The 16,181-nt window shown below is 35.2% G+C and overlaps 1 protein-coding gene across 1 annotated transcript in view; it reads left to right on the plus strand.

Annotated features, from left to right (window-relative positions):
- The window catches only part of si:dkey-233k19.3 (dynein axonemal heavy chain 11), a 75,454-nt gene that overhangs the window by 34,198 nt on the left and 25,075 nt on the right, over positions 1 to 16,181 (plus strand). Inside the window, exons 49-62 of the mRNA XM_059567508.1 lie at positions 471 to 710; positions 799 to 960; positions 2,573 to 2,766; positions 2,858 to 3,020; positions 4,806 to 4,929; positions 6,315 to 6,457; positions 6,578 to 6,739; positions 9,338 to 9,571; positions 10,658 to 10,804; positions 10,893 to 11,006; positions 12,179 to 12,322; positions 13,771 to 13,953; positions 14,416 to 14,517; positions 14,640 to 14,774. Of these exons, the coding sequence (XP_059423491.1) occupies positions 471 to 710; positions 799 to 960; positions 2,573 to 2,766; positions 2,858 to 3,020; positions 4,806 to 4,929; positions 6,315 to 6,457; positions 6,578 to 6,739; positions 9,338 to 9,571; positions 10,658 to 10,804; positions 10,893 to 11,006; positions 12,179 to 12,322; positions 13,771 to 13,953; positions 14,416 to 14,517; positions 14,640 to 14,774 (2,247 nt within the window). The remainder of the gene's footprint in view (positions 1 to 470; positions 711 to 798; positions 961 to 2,572; positions 2,767 to 2,857; positions 3,021 to 4,805; positions 4,930 to 6,314; positions 6,458 to 6,577; positions 6,740 to 9,337; positions 9,572 to 10,657; positions 10,805 to 10,892; positions 11,007 to 12,178; positions 12,323 to 13,770; positions 13,954 to 14,415; positions 14,518 to 14,639; positions 14,775 to 16,181) is intronic.

Consider the following 16,181-nt stretch of genomic DNA (forward strand, 5'->3'; position numbering starts at 1 on the left):
CGAAGCCATGCTTATATGCCTGCAATGAATGCATGAGTCATCCACGAACGCAGCTTCAGTCACCCACTAAGCTCTGAAGCAAAAATCTGAATGGTGGTATGCACCTGTCGCCTAATTATACCCATATGCACAGGGATTGGGTCAGGTATACAAAATCCACTAGCGGCACTGATTAAAAAAATGCAGAATTATCTGAAAATATATTGTAGTAAAAAAGGTAAAAAGGTTTGTATTTACAGTGTACTTACCTTGTATATACAGTGTAAAGTTCTGGTAATATAAGGTAACTACACGGGGTAGGTTCAGGGTTGGTACCTACTTATTGTAATTACTATAATAAATACATAGTATGTACATGAGGAACTGGACTGTAAAATAAAGGGCTACCCAAAAAGTTTATTGTATGTTATAATATATGAAATTGTGTTTGAGGGACATCACTGACAAATCTTCACCTTAATTTTCATCAGAGGCATTTCACAGTGTTAGCGTTCAGCACACCCAGCTGTGAGACCCTCAGCTCCATCTTTGGCTCTATCCTGAGCTTCCACCTGCAGAGGTTGCCGTTCAGCCCAGCTGTGGTGAGGAGTGCTCGAGCTGTGGTGAAAGCAGCTGTAGCCCTCCATAACACAGTGCTCCGGCACTTCCTCCCCACCTCTATAAAGTTTTACTATCTCTTCAACCTGTGGGATCTCTCTCGGCTGTTCCAGGTAAACATTCCCTCTGTGCTCAGTAATTTTAACTTTAAATATCTTGAATTAGCCAACACTTTGTACCTTTGTTTGTTTGTGCATCTAGGGTCTCCTGTTCTCCAGGCCAGAGTGTGTTAGACAGGGTGCAGATCTGGTTCGACTTTGGATCCATGAATCCAGAAGAGTATATTCAGATCGCTTTTCTGAAGCATCTGACATTCAGCTTTTTCAAAGGCTGCAGGCGGACATCGCACGACAGGCCTCGGAGGTAAACAACATAAACGACATGTTTACTTCTGTGAAAGGCCTCAATGAATCAGCATCTTACACAAAAAATGTCAATTCAATTTTTTTTCTTTTCTTTTTTTCTGTTTTATAAAAAGAAGACAGCAATGGAATAAGAAATACACCAAAATACTGTATTTTAAATATTAAAATAAAATAAGTAAATAAATGTATAATTGTAGTTAAATTATAATAATGTTATATTTAAAAACAAACAAACAAACAAACAAATAAATAAAAAATAATTCCCCACTCCTTTGTTAGAAATATATATTTTATTTATATATATACACACACACACACACACACACATATATATATATATATATATATATATATATATATATATATATATATATATATATACATCTATCTATCTCAAGGGTGTAGGTTTCCTTTTGACACTGGTGGAGACATAAACCCAAGTATACATAACTCTTAAACAGTCTAGTATGTTTATCAGACAATAAGTACACAATTGTTATTTTGTGAACCAACAACATCAGCATCAGAGTACTGGCTGTCTTTATCATGCATCACTTTATTTGAATATTAATCAAATTGGTCCCAGAATAATTCTGAAAGAATACTCTGCTGTAATAATGAACACAACTTTCATGCGCATCTGATTGAACCGCACTCTCTTATTTCAGGGTTTTTTTTCTATATTGTGGATATTTCAGCTATTTGATTTGTTAAACAACATCAATTTAAAGATAAAGTTTGTCTCAGGATTCTGAGTGCCACCTTCATATTTTGTTACAATAAAATCACATTATGTTTGTCCCAAATTATTGTTAATGTTCATAATGACTTTATCCTAGACTGGACGATTGTGTATCTTACCGCACAACCTTTTTCTGTCCGCATGCTTTATATAGGGAGCTAATAATAGCCATATATTGTGCTTTCTGTTTCCGTTTGCTCTATTTTGTCAAACAACTACAAAACTTCAAACTCATCGATGCAGCTTTGTTAATTCCTGAAGTGAACTTCCATATTAACTGTTTTGGACTGCTGTCTTAAATTGGGTAAAATAACCTTGAGTTGTTCTAATTGTGGTGCTGCGCTTCTCTTCCGGTGAACTACTACATTTGCCATGTATTAAATGCGCGTCCTTGAAAGTGCACTGTTTTCTACATAAAACTTTATTTTAACTTTTTAGGTAATATCAGTAGTATGACATTTCAGATGCGTAGAAAATTACAAAAACATATACATATATTTAATTGTTTGATCAAAATTATTGCTAGGGACAGTTTGGCACTCACTGGATATTGGTAGGGACACGTCCCTGGCGCCCCCCCCCCCCCCCCCACCCCTGAGATATATAAATATCTATAGCAGTAATAAATGTAAACGAGTAAGTAATAAATGCAACAAATAAATATTTGTAATTACTACAAATTATAATATTATATATACCGTACACAATCAAAGAATATAAATAAATATATAATGAAAAATTTATCCTGATTCCTCCTTGAATTATCATCATTAAAACTCCAGGCTCTTTATTATGCGATTTAAATATATACAGTATGTTAATACTATTGTTCTTTAAATTGCAGTTGTTTTCTGTTTGTCTCCTAAAGGAAATAGAGGAAGAGGCAGTGTTGCAGGAGCCACTAATATACCTGCACAGCAGTGTGGGCTCTGCAGAACCTTCCTACATGCCCGTAGCTGGATGGAAGCAGCTCAGCTGTATCCTCAATGAGGCTTTGGACAGCTACAACGAGCTCCACTCTGCCATGAACCTGGTTCTGTTCCAGGAAGCCATGCAGCATGTGTGAGTGCTATGCCTGCAGTATGTGCTTTAGTGAATACAGATTTAACTGTACTTACACACACGGTTTTTTTTTTTTGACTGGTTTCTGCAGGTGTCGGATCAGTCGCATCCTGGCATGTCCTAGAGGCCATGCCCTCCTCGTAGGTGTGGGGGGCAGTGGCAAACAAAGCCTGACCCGCCTTGCCGCCCACCTCTCCAACATGGATGTGTTCCAGCCCACCCTCAGCAAGGGCTACAACATACAGGACCTAAAGGTAACCACCTCAGTAGACAGCACAATACAATCATTGGCATACAAGATGAAAATGAGAAATCCACATACAGCAGAAACCACAACAGATGCGACTTTGATATTGTGCTAAACCATCATAACCCACATCAGCTGCCCAAATCGTAGTACCCATCGCTGCTGTGAGGCGAGGATAAATCTAAAATGGCGGTGATTCATTACCAGAGATCAAGCTTTCTTTTAGACAACACTTTCCCTGATCAATACCCTGTCCGGCTCCATCGATCTCATTTAGTCCCGCCCGGATGCAATGGGGAGTAATTGCCAGATCCTATTAAAGAACCAAGGCAAATATTTCAATGCCCTATTGATGCGGCCGCTGCTATCATTTCATTCATCAGTGTGTGGTAAATCTGAGGCCAGTTGGCTGAGCTGCATTGATCTCTATACACTCAACACTCACTGTTTGATGCCCTCTACGCATAATCATGGAGAGACACTTCATCTTGGGCTCATCCTGTTCCTATGCTTATATGTAAATATGCAGTATTACAAAAGAGTAGTCAAGTTGAACATATTTCCTTTTGTTAAGATCACATTAGCGTAATTTGACTATGTTTTGGGGTCCTTTGTCTATTGTCAATAGTGCAACACTTTATAGCTATAGCACAGCAAACAGAAAAGTCGTTTCAAACCAAGCAGCTTTGTGTCTGCCATGTGACCAACTTGAACCTGTTGCAAAATCTGCCTGATGAAATCCTTAGCCCCCACAGGACATCCTTTTGAAATGTATGGATTTCACTTGTGCAACAATATATTTAAAGTCGAAGTTTGCTGCTAGAAGCACCAGAGTTGTAAAAATAATTATTTTCATACAGGTTTTCTGAATGCTCCTTATGTGTTCTACAGATGAACTTGTTGAGCGAAAAAAGAATAATAAAATTGCTTACCCTGCATGTAATGTGACCATTAACCAACGTCAGAGAACCACAGATATGCAAATGTGATTCTTCATTATTAAAATATTTATTTTATATTAAAATCTGAGGTGTACTTCCAAGTAAATGTATTAAGTGACAGATGTTCCGATTATAAAAAAGTTTGGGAACGCCTGCATTTAATGCAAACAAGAGATATTGTGAATTTGTGTATTACTTTCTAAAAAAACAAACATTTAAAAGATGAATAAGAGGAATTTGAGAAATCAACAAAATATGATTTATTTATTGCTATTGTGTGAATAAAATGTAATCATGCAATCAATAAAAAGTAAATGTGGTCTTATTTGGAGCATTTTAAAATATAGTTCAATCTAATTTGTAATCTGATTACATAATCCAGATTACATGTAATCAGTTACTATCCAGCTCTGACTATAACTATAACTATAACTATAGTGTTTTGAAAAAATCACTTTAATTAGATAAGAATAGGGAAGTCCACACCACACCTATAACGATACTGACGCAGAGTCACTGGAATTTATTTTTCATCTGAAGAATGATAAAAACATTAATAGCCAATCAGAATCCACCAAATTTTGTTTTATGTTTTTTTTGAACAGTTTACATCGTTTTGATTTGTATGATTTTTTGTGATTATTTGAAAGGAAAAGTGACAAGAAGTGATAGAAAGAATAGTGTAAAATGGGATTGGAATATGTGTGCGGACCAGATTGAAAATCAAATTTCCCACATGAGCACCATTACTCTTCTAACCTCTAAGCCACAGCTCAGACTGTTTTTGGAGACTGGTTGTGCTCTCTTCCATATTGTAAGTGTTCTCAGCTATCTCTCATGTATTTTTTCAGGCAGATTTGGCTGAACTGTACTTGAAGACGGGGGTGAAAAACATACCCACAATCCTGCTCCTGACAGACGCTCAGATCCCAGAGGACAGTTTTCTCGTCATCATCAGCACCCTGATCTCATCAGGTCAGACCCTCCTGCACACGCACACATTTATATACGCCACAGGGGGGCTCATTGTGTGTTGGTCTGATGAATGGGAAACATATGTAAATGGAGCGGAGCCGGTGAAGTAGATTAAGGGTGACTGGAACATGCCTGCGTGTCATTGGATCAAGACCCTCAGAACACAGATGGTGGCTCTCATCTGTCACTGATGTCAAGCACAGAGGTCGGAGACCCACTTAGTGCTTGAACCAGGATAAAGCATCAGAGTTAACAAGTGAAACATCATTTAACTGATGCGTGTGTAATTGCTAATGCTTAAATTGCTCAAGAGTGTGTTTATTCCTACATGCCATAAAGGATTTGTTTGAATAGCATTTTATTGTATATTTATTATATATATATATATATATATATATATATGTCTATGTATGTATGTGTGTGTGTAAATATATACTGTACACACACACAAACCACTTTTTTATTTAGATGGTTTTTATTTGAATGAGAGACATGTAAATACAGCTATAAATAATTACATATTTAATTCTGAAGAATTTGAATTTACTGCAATTAAAGTTATGAATGAATGACTTGAACCATACATATATATACTATAAAAGTTTTATTAATATATTTTGATTTGATTTTATAATTTCAGTTTTTATTTTAGTTACTATAATAGTATTATTAGTATTTTGAATTATGTTTTGTTATTATTTACATTTTTAGTAATTTACATTTACATGCATTTACATTTATCTATATTATTAATAAATTATCATTTATTAATATTTTTCTTGGGGGGGGGGTTCTAAATAGTTTTAGGTTAGTCATTTTTAGTACTTCACTATTTATTTTATAAAAAATTTCAAGTTTTTTTGTGTAATATTTACATATTTTTTCAGTCATTTTAATTAACAAAACAGTTTTTTAATCCATTTAATTTTTTAGTTGGCATGAAAAGAAGATTCACCCTTTATATTTTCTAAATAATCATCATAGATCTTCTTGTGAAAATATCCATGCATTTGTTTCATTTCAAGATTTTTTGACCTCAGAATATTTAATCAAAATGTGAAAAGGACAGATTTCTTCAATCATTTAGTCCACATTTATCTGCTTTCATATTTGAGTTCATGATCTCAACAACCACTGCATAGAACCAAAGCCCAGCTTTACTTTTTTTTGTTCTTTCTTAATAATCCACTACGCTTGATTGTATGTCAGAATACAGTAGAAATTTCATAGATCTGTATATAGACTAAAATGTTATCTAGCTAGTATCTAACATTAGCTTTAGTATCTAAATGTCACCTGCTGCAGTATAAAGCTGTGTAAATACACAAATCCACATGACCCCTGTTTAAGTGAAAGTAATGTGTTTATCGGTGGTCTGACCCCAGGTGAGATCCCTGATCTGTTGAGTGAAGAGGAGGTGGATGGTGTTAGAAAAGCTGTGAGGAGCGAGGTGCGGGAACTGGGTCTGCTGGACAACAACGAGAACTGCTGGAGCTTTTTTATGAATCGAGTGCGACAACAGCTCAAGGTCCCACATCACTGATTCATATTATTATTATTATTTTTTTATACACAGCAGTTATTATATATATGGCATATCTGGTTTGGATCAGTGTCTAAAGTGTGTGCGTACTGTATTTGTGTGTAGGTCGTGCTCTGCATGTCTCCAGTAGGTAATATTTTGCGTCTACGTGCTCGGCGGTTCCCGGCTCTGCTGAACTGCACCACTCTGGACTGGTTCCAGGAATGGCCCCTGGAGGCCCTCCAGTCTGTCAGCTTGAAGTTCCTGCAGGACATTCCAAGTATTCAGGTAAACCTGAGCCTCAGTCAGCCAGTTGAAGTAGCTTTAAAGCCATGGGATATACTGTTGTATAAGTATAATTCTATATAAGTTTAATTCTTATATTTCTATTAGTCATTAAAGCCATATTGATTTTATAGTTTACAGGAAGTGGTTTTAAATCATTTCTTTCAATAGGCTTAGCAAAATCAGGTTTAATTTTTCATTTCGCAAAACACTAAAGGCTAAAAGACACTGTAATTCTTTTGATGAGTTTTCTCTCCTCACAATTACAAGTGCACCAGATTCCTCATCATTAGCTCGACTCTGAAGTGAAGACAAATGGCTGATCACATGCACAGTGAGCTTAATGACAGACGCAGTTTCTCTCTCTCTCAGCGTTGTTGTTTTCCCTGCACCGGTGGAACGATCACTAAGCAGGATCATTTATGCTAATAAAGCAACAGTGATTAATACACACAGACTGACCCTCAGAGAAGCCACAGCTGTTTCAGCCAGACTGTGTGCGTGTGCTGAGAGTATGTATGGGGATGTGGCAGTGTGTGTGTTGAGTCGTGACCAGCTGTGGGTTTGTTTCCTCTTTGTGCATTTCACTCAGTGTTGGACTATAATGCTGGAGTACTGAATGTTGGGCTGTCAGTCAATTAAAAGATGTAATCACAATTAATCTCATAATGTTCAATGTTCAAATTCAGTTGCTTTTTAAGGGACGTAAAATAAATTATAGGTCTTGGCGTAACTAAGCAATTTGAGTAAATGAGAAGGAAAAGATCTCACACAAACATCTTCTCAGACTGCATCAAGACCGCATCAAAACGCACAGGAAATGCAAACAGGAAACTTTCAAAAAATAAATAAATCTGACCCTGGACCACAAAACCAGTCATTAGGGTAAATTTTAGGAATTTGAGATTGTTGAATGCTGAATAAATAAGGTATCCATTGATCTATGGTTTGTTAGGATGGGACAATATTTGGCCGAGATACATCTATTTGAAAAAAAAATCTAAATATTGAGAAAATCACCATTAAAGTTGTACAAATTAATTCTTAGCAATGCATATTACTAATCAAAAATGTTTCGATATATTTATGGTAGGAAATTTACAAATCTTCATGGAACATGATCTTTACTTAATATCCTAATGATTTTTGGCATACATTTTTTGTTTTTGTACAATGTATTGTTGGCTATTGCTACAAATATACAGTGCTACTTATGACTGGTTTTGTGTTCCAGGGTCACACATATTATATAAATATACACACACACACACACACACACACGCACATATATATAAAATAATAATAACAATAATAATAAAATTAAGTAATTGCAATTCAGTAATAAAACAACTTGCCCACTTTATTGAAGTAATTTCACATGTGTTAAAATGTTTTTGCTGCTGCCCTGCAGTTCTTCCCCGGTGTTGAATTTTAATGAACAAAGTTTTGCTCATGGGCTATATTTTGCATGATGAGCTTGATGTCAATTAAATTTCTATAAACAAACAATGCAAATTACTTTACCTTTGGTAAACATTTGACTAGGTTTATTGTTTAATTAAACCCATCATTTACTCATAAATTAGTGATACGCTAAGGACTTTTCTACCAGCTCCAAAAGGTTTCACCAGTTTTTGTTTTGTTTTTAGAATTTACACAGAACAGTTATGATGTCAAAATAAATGAATTCACTAAAAGTGGAAAAAAAACCTTATTGTATTTTATAATTTGCCTTTCTTAACATATTAACGTTAGCCATACTTTTCAATTGCTACTCTAAAACTTTTAAATGTATGTTGGAAGAAACAGTTCTTAAAGCCATTCTAACTATTTTTATACTTTAAATGACTATATATCTAAATCTTTTATATATTTGCTATTGGATTAAATGAATGATCAAATCCCACCTTTGTGCAACATTTTTTATCTAAATGTGTTTATAAGTGTAAAAAGCAGAACAGCAGAAAAAAATAGCTTTATTACCTTTTTTCTGACACTGGTAACTGTGACCTTTGAGTTTAAGAGATGGATTATTGGATTATTGGATTATTTACATGCATTTAACACAGTAAATTGTTCATCAAATAGCATTATGTCAGATCTTCATTTATAACCATCTCTTTTTTTCTTTTTCTTACAGCCACATGTACATGTTTTATTGCTTTCCAGTGAATTATGATCTGTGTTCTTGCATCTTTTAAAATGCATTTGCCTTTGCGTAAATTGATCCTTAACAGTCTGATAAATGAGTCAGTCATCAGACAGCAGTGTACATCATAAATAACCAATAAACAAAACACAACGTCCAGTCTCAGAAAGTTCGAAGCCGTGTGACCTAAACACTCGCCCTACTTTAAACTGGGTGTCACCAACCTCGGCCATTATTTTCCCAGCCCTCTACCTGCTTAATCTTCCCCTCGGCACCCTGCGCCTAAATTTCAGATTGAGTAAGTCCAGAAGCTGGCAAAAGGCATACAAACTTGGAGATGAATTCAGGATTTATGAAGATGATATTTCAGGGACCGTGACAGCCGAGGGTGTTAAAGAGCATTTAATCCGTACAGGTCCCTCTCTTACCCTCTCTTACTCTCGTCTTTACAGCCGGCCATTCAGGAATCCATCAGTCTTTTCATGGCCCACGCTCATGTGAGCGTCAAGTGGGTTAGTGAGCGTTACTGCCGCAATGAGAGGAGGCACAACTACAGCACGCCCAAGAGCTTCCTGGAGCAGCTGAGGCTTTACAAGAGTCTGCTGGGAAAGAGAGAGAGGGAACTGCATCTGAGACATGGCAGGCTTCAGTGTGGCCTTCAGAAACTCAAGACGACGGCCTCTCAGGTGTGTAGAGCTCATCAGCACCACAGAGTTCGTAACCGGCCAGTGTAGGCTCCTCAAGGCTGGAGTTGTGGAATTGTGAAGGAATGTAGTTACTGCTAGTTAATATGCCCCAAGATCACTCACCGAAGGCTGAGGGACTCGTAAACCTTGAGTCTGATAGTCTGATGATTGCTTGCCTTTGTGATATAGGGTTTAGTATTCAAATGTTGCAGAGTTTTACCTGGTAATGGGATCTAGATTAAAAAAAGTTGCTTTTACAACTTCTAGTAAGTTGTAAAAAGCTGTTTGTGAGGTCTTGTCGAACTTTGATTATGAGATAAAATTTGATCATTACATTTTGTGTTTGTTGAAAGTACTCTAAGAAATTTTTAAATCTTACCTTTAAAAGTATGGGACATATTTAAAATTCAAATTTAAACCTGGAAATACGTAAAAAAACAAAAACAAATAGCATTTCACATTTTAAACCAAAAAGTTAACAATATAATATAATTTGATAAAAAAAACAAAAAAAAAAACAGAAGAATAACATCCAATTAGAATTAGTAGTCTAATGTTTTTTGGCCCAATTATGTTTTTTGAAAGAAGCTTCTTATGCTCACCAAGGCTGCATTAATTTAAGGGCATCATATTTAAAAACTAAATATATTTAATATTCTTTAATACATTTTAAAATGTAATTTGTTTCTGTGATGGAAAAGACTCCAATCTCCAGACACATGATCCAATAGAAATTATTCTGATATGCTGATTTGGAGCTTGAGAATAATTAATTTTTCTTATTATTATTATTAATAATGTTGAAAACTGTTTTTTCTGTAAACCTGAATTAATTCAACAGCATCTTTTGAAACATTATAACTATTTACTATTCACATTTAATCAAATGAATGCATCTTTGCATAATGCAAATGTTAACATCCCCAAAAAGAAAATAAGAAGAATAAATAAATCAAATAGAATGGTGTTGTATAGTTGAGTAGAAACAGAAACTGTTGCCAGTTTTAATCATGAATTATTGAAGGTAATTATGAATTAATCAGAGGTTATCATATACTTAATGTCAACTTCAAACATTTACATCAGGTTGAGGATCTGACAGTCAAGCTGAACTCACAGGAAGTGGAGCTGACACTGAAGAACCAGGCCACTGAGGCTCTCATGGCCAGGATCGGCCTGCAGACAGAACGACTGAGCCAGAAGAGACAGGATGCTGACCTAGAGGAGCAAAAGGTAGAGCAACCAAAGTCTTACAGCTGGAATATCTGAGATCTCTCTTTACCGTATTCCATCAAGTATGAGAGTGTTTATTCACCTGCAGGTGGCTGCCATGCAAGCAGAGGTGTCACGAAGACTGAGAGAATGTGAACGGGATCTGGCTAAGGCTGAACCTGCTTTAGAGGCGGCTACAGCTGCTCTGCAAACTCTCAACAAGGTCAAATGTCAAATGTACTAAAGAAGCCCTTTTAGTTAGGGAGAAAAGTATTTGTTTAAATATAAACATACTGTATTACCATTCAATAGTTTTTCTTTTATTCTGCAAAGATGCATTAAATAGATTGAAAGTGACAGTAAAGTCATTTGTAATGTTACAGATAATTTCCATTTCAAAGAAAATTACTTTGACGCATGCCATTTTAAAACAATTATTATATATATTTAAAATATAACAATTAAAGAAAAAACTTTATTTATATATGAAGCATCTTGGAGACGATGCCACAATTCTTCTGGAGCTAGTCTGATCCAGCTTGTTCTGTTTCTTCATGTAGTCTCAGACAGACTGGATGATGATGAGATCTGGGGCCCTGTGTATAAACATTGCATACACATGAAATGGGCATAAAATTGGGATTTATAAAAAATAAACTAGATATTTACATTATTACACATTTATAGTATATATGTGCGCACCGTATGGACACTCTAGACCATGCATAACGCACTCTTTTACTGGAGCGAGCAAAATAACGAAGCAAATAGAATGATTTCTAAGAGATTGAGAAAATATTTTTGCACGAATGATGATTATTGATGTGAATTTGACTTTGTTTGATGGGTTTGGAACATAGACCGTAATGACAGACACAAGGATGTGCTTGATCAAACAGTCCAAGGTTTAAGGATGAAATCTATTTAACGTTTCATACATGAGGCCCCAGATCTCTGTGTGGAGCACTGGCTGTTGTTAGACTCTTTGCTTGTGCAAACAGAAATCTCACTGGATTATTAAATCAAAATGAATGTTTGGAAATGTAATCTGATATTTCCTACTGACACACTACAGCAAAAGATAGAAATAACTGACTTTAGGTCTGTGATACAGACCAATTTTAGCTGTAGTGAGTGATATCTTAAGCAAAATATAGCAGATATGTAATATTATACTTTCAATAAAATAAGAATAAAAAGAAAAGTACATTTGTGTTTCAAGGTGGAAATGTTGCTATTTTAAAAAGTAATGGCATATTTTGTCCCGTGCACCGTAAATCACAGCCCAACCTGTTCAAATATTTGTGTCACCTGAACTTGATGGTTGAAAGGGTAACACTTACCCAATTAGCAGTCCATGAAAGATCTTGTTTCTTTCTCCTTTGTTTCCTGCAGGTAAATCTGACAGAGTTAAAGACGTTCCCGAATCCCCCCGAGGCTGTGATTAACGTCACCGCGGCTGTGATGGTGCTGCTGGCGCCGTGTGGGCGAATTCCAAGAGACCGCGGGTGGAAGGCCGCCAGAGTCTTCATGGGCAAGGTGAAGGCATTGCTATGACAACAACACACCTCATTCTAGTGCAATCCACAAGCAGCCCTTGACCCGCAGACCCCACTAACCCGCTGACGTGTCATGAATACACTACATTATGAAAGCACTTGTGTGGAAGAGAATATTAAAAACATGTCACATGAAATAGACATGGAAATATTAGGCAAAGGCTGATTTATGAGGTCAGCATGAAGGGGAGGAGATGGCTTTTGAAAGTTTGTTGTGTGATATATCGGATGGATAAAGAATTGGGATGCAAATTCAGAGGCTGCAAGTTGAGTCCTAAAGTAGAGATGACCCCAGAACGCAAAAGGTCATAATTGTGCTTTATTACTTCAGTGGCCTTGAGTACAAGATTTCACCTGCGTTGTTCCAGGTCCAGCATTTGTACATTTACTGTGCTTTAAGCTGCTGTGAATAAAATGTGTGCAATTTAGTGTATACTTAACATTTTGTGTGTAGATAATAAAGCATCACAGCTAATAATGTCTAATAATAAGCTAATACTGTTAGTGTCCTCTAATTTATATATATATATATATATATATATATATATATATATATATATATATATATATATTTTTTTTTTTTCTAAGCTAATTTTGAATGTATGTTCCTAAATGCACTGAAATATATAAATTTATAGTTCAAAATACTGGGGTCAGGAAGTGTAAATATATATGTGTGTGTGTGTGTGTATATATATATATATATATTTATATATATATTTATATATTTATTAATACATTTTAATAATAAAAAACAAATATTTTTTTAATGAACACATTTATTCAGCAAGGGCACATTAAATAGATCAAAATTGACAGTAAAGAGATATATTTATATTGTTCAATAAATGCTGTTCTTTGAAACTTTATATATTCATCAAAGAATACTTAACAATTATATCAAAAAATACAATTCTGCTCACCGAGGCTGCATTTATTTGCTTGAAAATACAGCAAAACAGTAATATTAAACATCAAAAGTAATACGATATTAAGACTTTGTAACATTATAAATATCTTTATTGTCACTTTTGATAAATTTTATGTGTCTTCGCTAAATAAAGTTATTAATTGCTGTAACTAATTTCCAAAAAAAAAAATATATATACACACACATACATTTTTAAATATATATATATATAAAATGGGGTTTTAAGTATGTTCATAATATTAATAATTATTAATAATATTTCACAATATATAGTTATATAATGTTGTTCAGAGTATTATTTACTGTGATTTTGTTCAAATAAATGCTTTGGTGAGCATAAGAGATTTCTTTCAAAACCATTAAAGAAACCTTACCAACCCCAAACTTTTGAAGGGTATTGTATTTAATGTTTCTACAATATGTTGTACATTTAAATTAAATAAGTCAAACATCATTGGCTTATCTACATATGATATAATAACGCTGTTGTTCTTTAGGTGGATGTCTTTCTGCAGGCCCTGCTTACTTATGATAAAGAGCACATCCCTGAGTCCAGTCTGAGTGTGCTGAAGCAGGAATACCTGAGAAACCCAGAGTTCCATCCCGATCACGTCCGGACCAAGTCCTACGCTGCTGCTGGCCTCTGTGCATGGGCCATCAACATAGTGCGCTACTATGAGGTGAATGTGACCAATGAGACAACAAAGAAAAAAAGAAAGTATTTGAAATATAAATAGAATATAATATAATGTATACTGTATATATGCGTATATAATGTAGTTTGAGGTATTTCATTATTAATTCAATTAATAATGTATTCTATAAATGTTATGTTTTAAAATTGGTTAAAATGACATGTTTAAATAAAATCTTAACTTTCTAATAAATTAAAAATAAATATATATTTGAGAGATATTTTGAAAATATTAACCGCTACCTTTCTTTAAGTGATTTTCAGCTCTTTTTTTTTAATGACATAAAAATGACATCTAACTTAAAAAATTTGTAAATATTTGTAAAAATCAAAAGTTGTAACTTTCTTTAAGTCAAAGAGGTTTGTAGCTTTACAATCAAGCCAGTCATTTATTTCAAGAATTCATCCTATTGTTTATATGAAAGAGAATGTCTGTGGGGTTTTTCAGGTTTATTGTGAGGTTGCACCAAAGCGTCTGGCTCTGGCACAAGCCAATACTGAACTGGAAACTGCTACTGCAAAACTATTCAGTGTTAGAAAGAAACTGGAAGTAAGTGAAACTTTTTTTATACAGCACGATTAAAAAAAAAAATCTGTTCACCATAACCATTCAATAATATTCCATATTAAGATATATAGTAGTACCAACTCATAGTGGCTTTGTACTGACAGGATCTGGACAGGCACCTGCAAAGCCTAACAGCTCAGTTTGAGAGGGCGGCGGCTGAGAAACTGCGCTGCCAGGAGGAAGTGACACGCACCAGCCAGACCATTGAGCTGGCCAATCGGCTGGTGGGAGGCCTGCAGGTACTGGGCGGCTGTGAGAGGACAGGGTCTGTGTTTAGGGAAGCGCACTAACAGACCTAATCTCAACATGAGTTTGGCTTGATTTGATGGGGAGGTGGCCATGGCTTAAATGTTTGGCCAGACGCTCAGATTGAGTGCTCGGAAGGAAGGGGCGCACCACGGCAAATGCACCATTGATCTGGGCAAGGGGCTAGATGGCTGTTGGCCAGTTCGGGACAGCGAAACAAGAAGGGCATATATTCATCTGCTATCTGTTTTCCTGAACGATGCGATTATGAGGGATGAGCTGGATTTGTTGTGTACATGCCCAACTTGGAAAAAGAAACTTTAAATAGTTTTTCCCATTTTCACTCCCAGTGACATTGGTCATATATATCCCGGTGAGATTATCTAAAATCTTTACCGCCGTTGATGCAAAAAATAATAATAGCGTAATGTTTCTTTTAGCGCTTTTATTTGAAACGTTCGACTTTCTTATTCAGAGAAATGAATAGGGCTACAATGGGACAGCTTGGCTTTTAAACATATCAAGACAAATGATTTGTCTTTATGCCATTGACCTGGAAGCAATAGTGTTTAGACTAATAAATCAGGCCGTCTATATGTAATCATTAACTTACCTCAAAGCCTTAACAGCTGTTGGAAATTAAAAACGCTTCACCCAGGACTGAGTGATATTCCAAGCAATCCATAATGCATTAGGCTAAAATTATAGTGATTTTTAACTGTCGGAGAATTTATTATGCGACATGTTCTGGAAGCGCAGCCCCTGCAAAGGCAATGTCAGACAAGATTTATCGTTGCGGGAGCATCTCTGCGATATTATTGAAGTCTTAAATGAGTGCTAAATTGATGCTGAGTGAAAATGTAACTAAACTTTCAAAGGCAGTTTAGGTGAATTGTGACTGTATACATTATCGCTCATGTTCTTTCTGTGTTTATGATCAATAGAGAGGACAGAGACAGTGGAAGGGTTAAGAGTGAGGTTTATATCTGGGTCTGAAGGCATAACTTTAAGTGTTTCTTCTGTTTCTGTCTTCCTGTTTTATGTCTGAATATTACTTTCTGTATTAATTTCGTATTTGCACATAAATGTACACTAAAAATCATCGACCCCAAAGTTTTAAATGGTAATGTTTTTGAAGTCTCTAATGCTCATGCATTTATTTGATCACACATAGAGAAAAAACACAAATATTGCGAAATATTATTAGTTTAAAATAACCATTTTCGATTTTTAAAATCTAGTTTATTCCTGTGACAGTAAAGTTGAATTTCAAGCAGCCATTAATTAATGAGCATCCAATGACCTCTTTAAGTTTCGCTGAATTTAATGCAGTCTTGCAGAATAAAAGTATTGATTTCTTTCATAAAAAATTATATTTTACTTTCTGATATTTTACACTG

The sequence above is a fragment of the Carassius carassius genome, chromosome 15, assembly GCF_963082965.1.
Source record: "Carassius carassius chromosome 15, fCarCar2.1, whole genome shotgun sequence".
Lineage (NCBI taxonomy): Eukaryota > Metazoa > Chordata > Actinopteri > Cypriniformes > Cyprinidae > Carassius > Carassius carassius.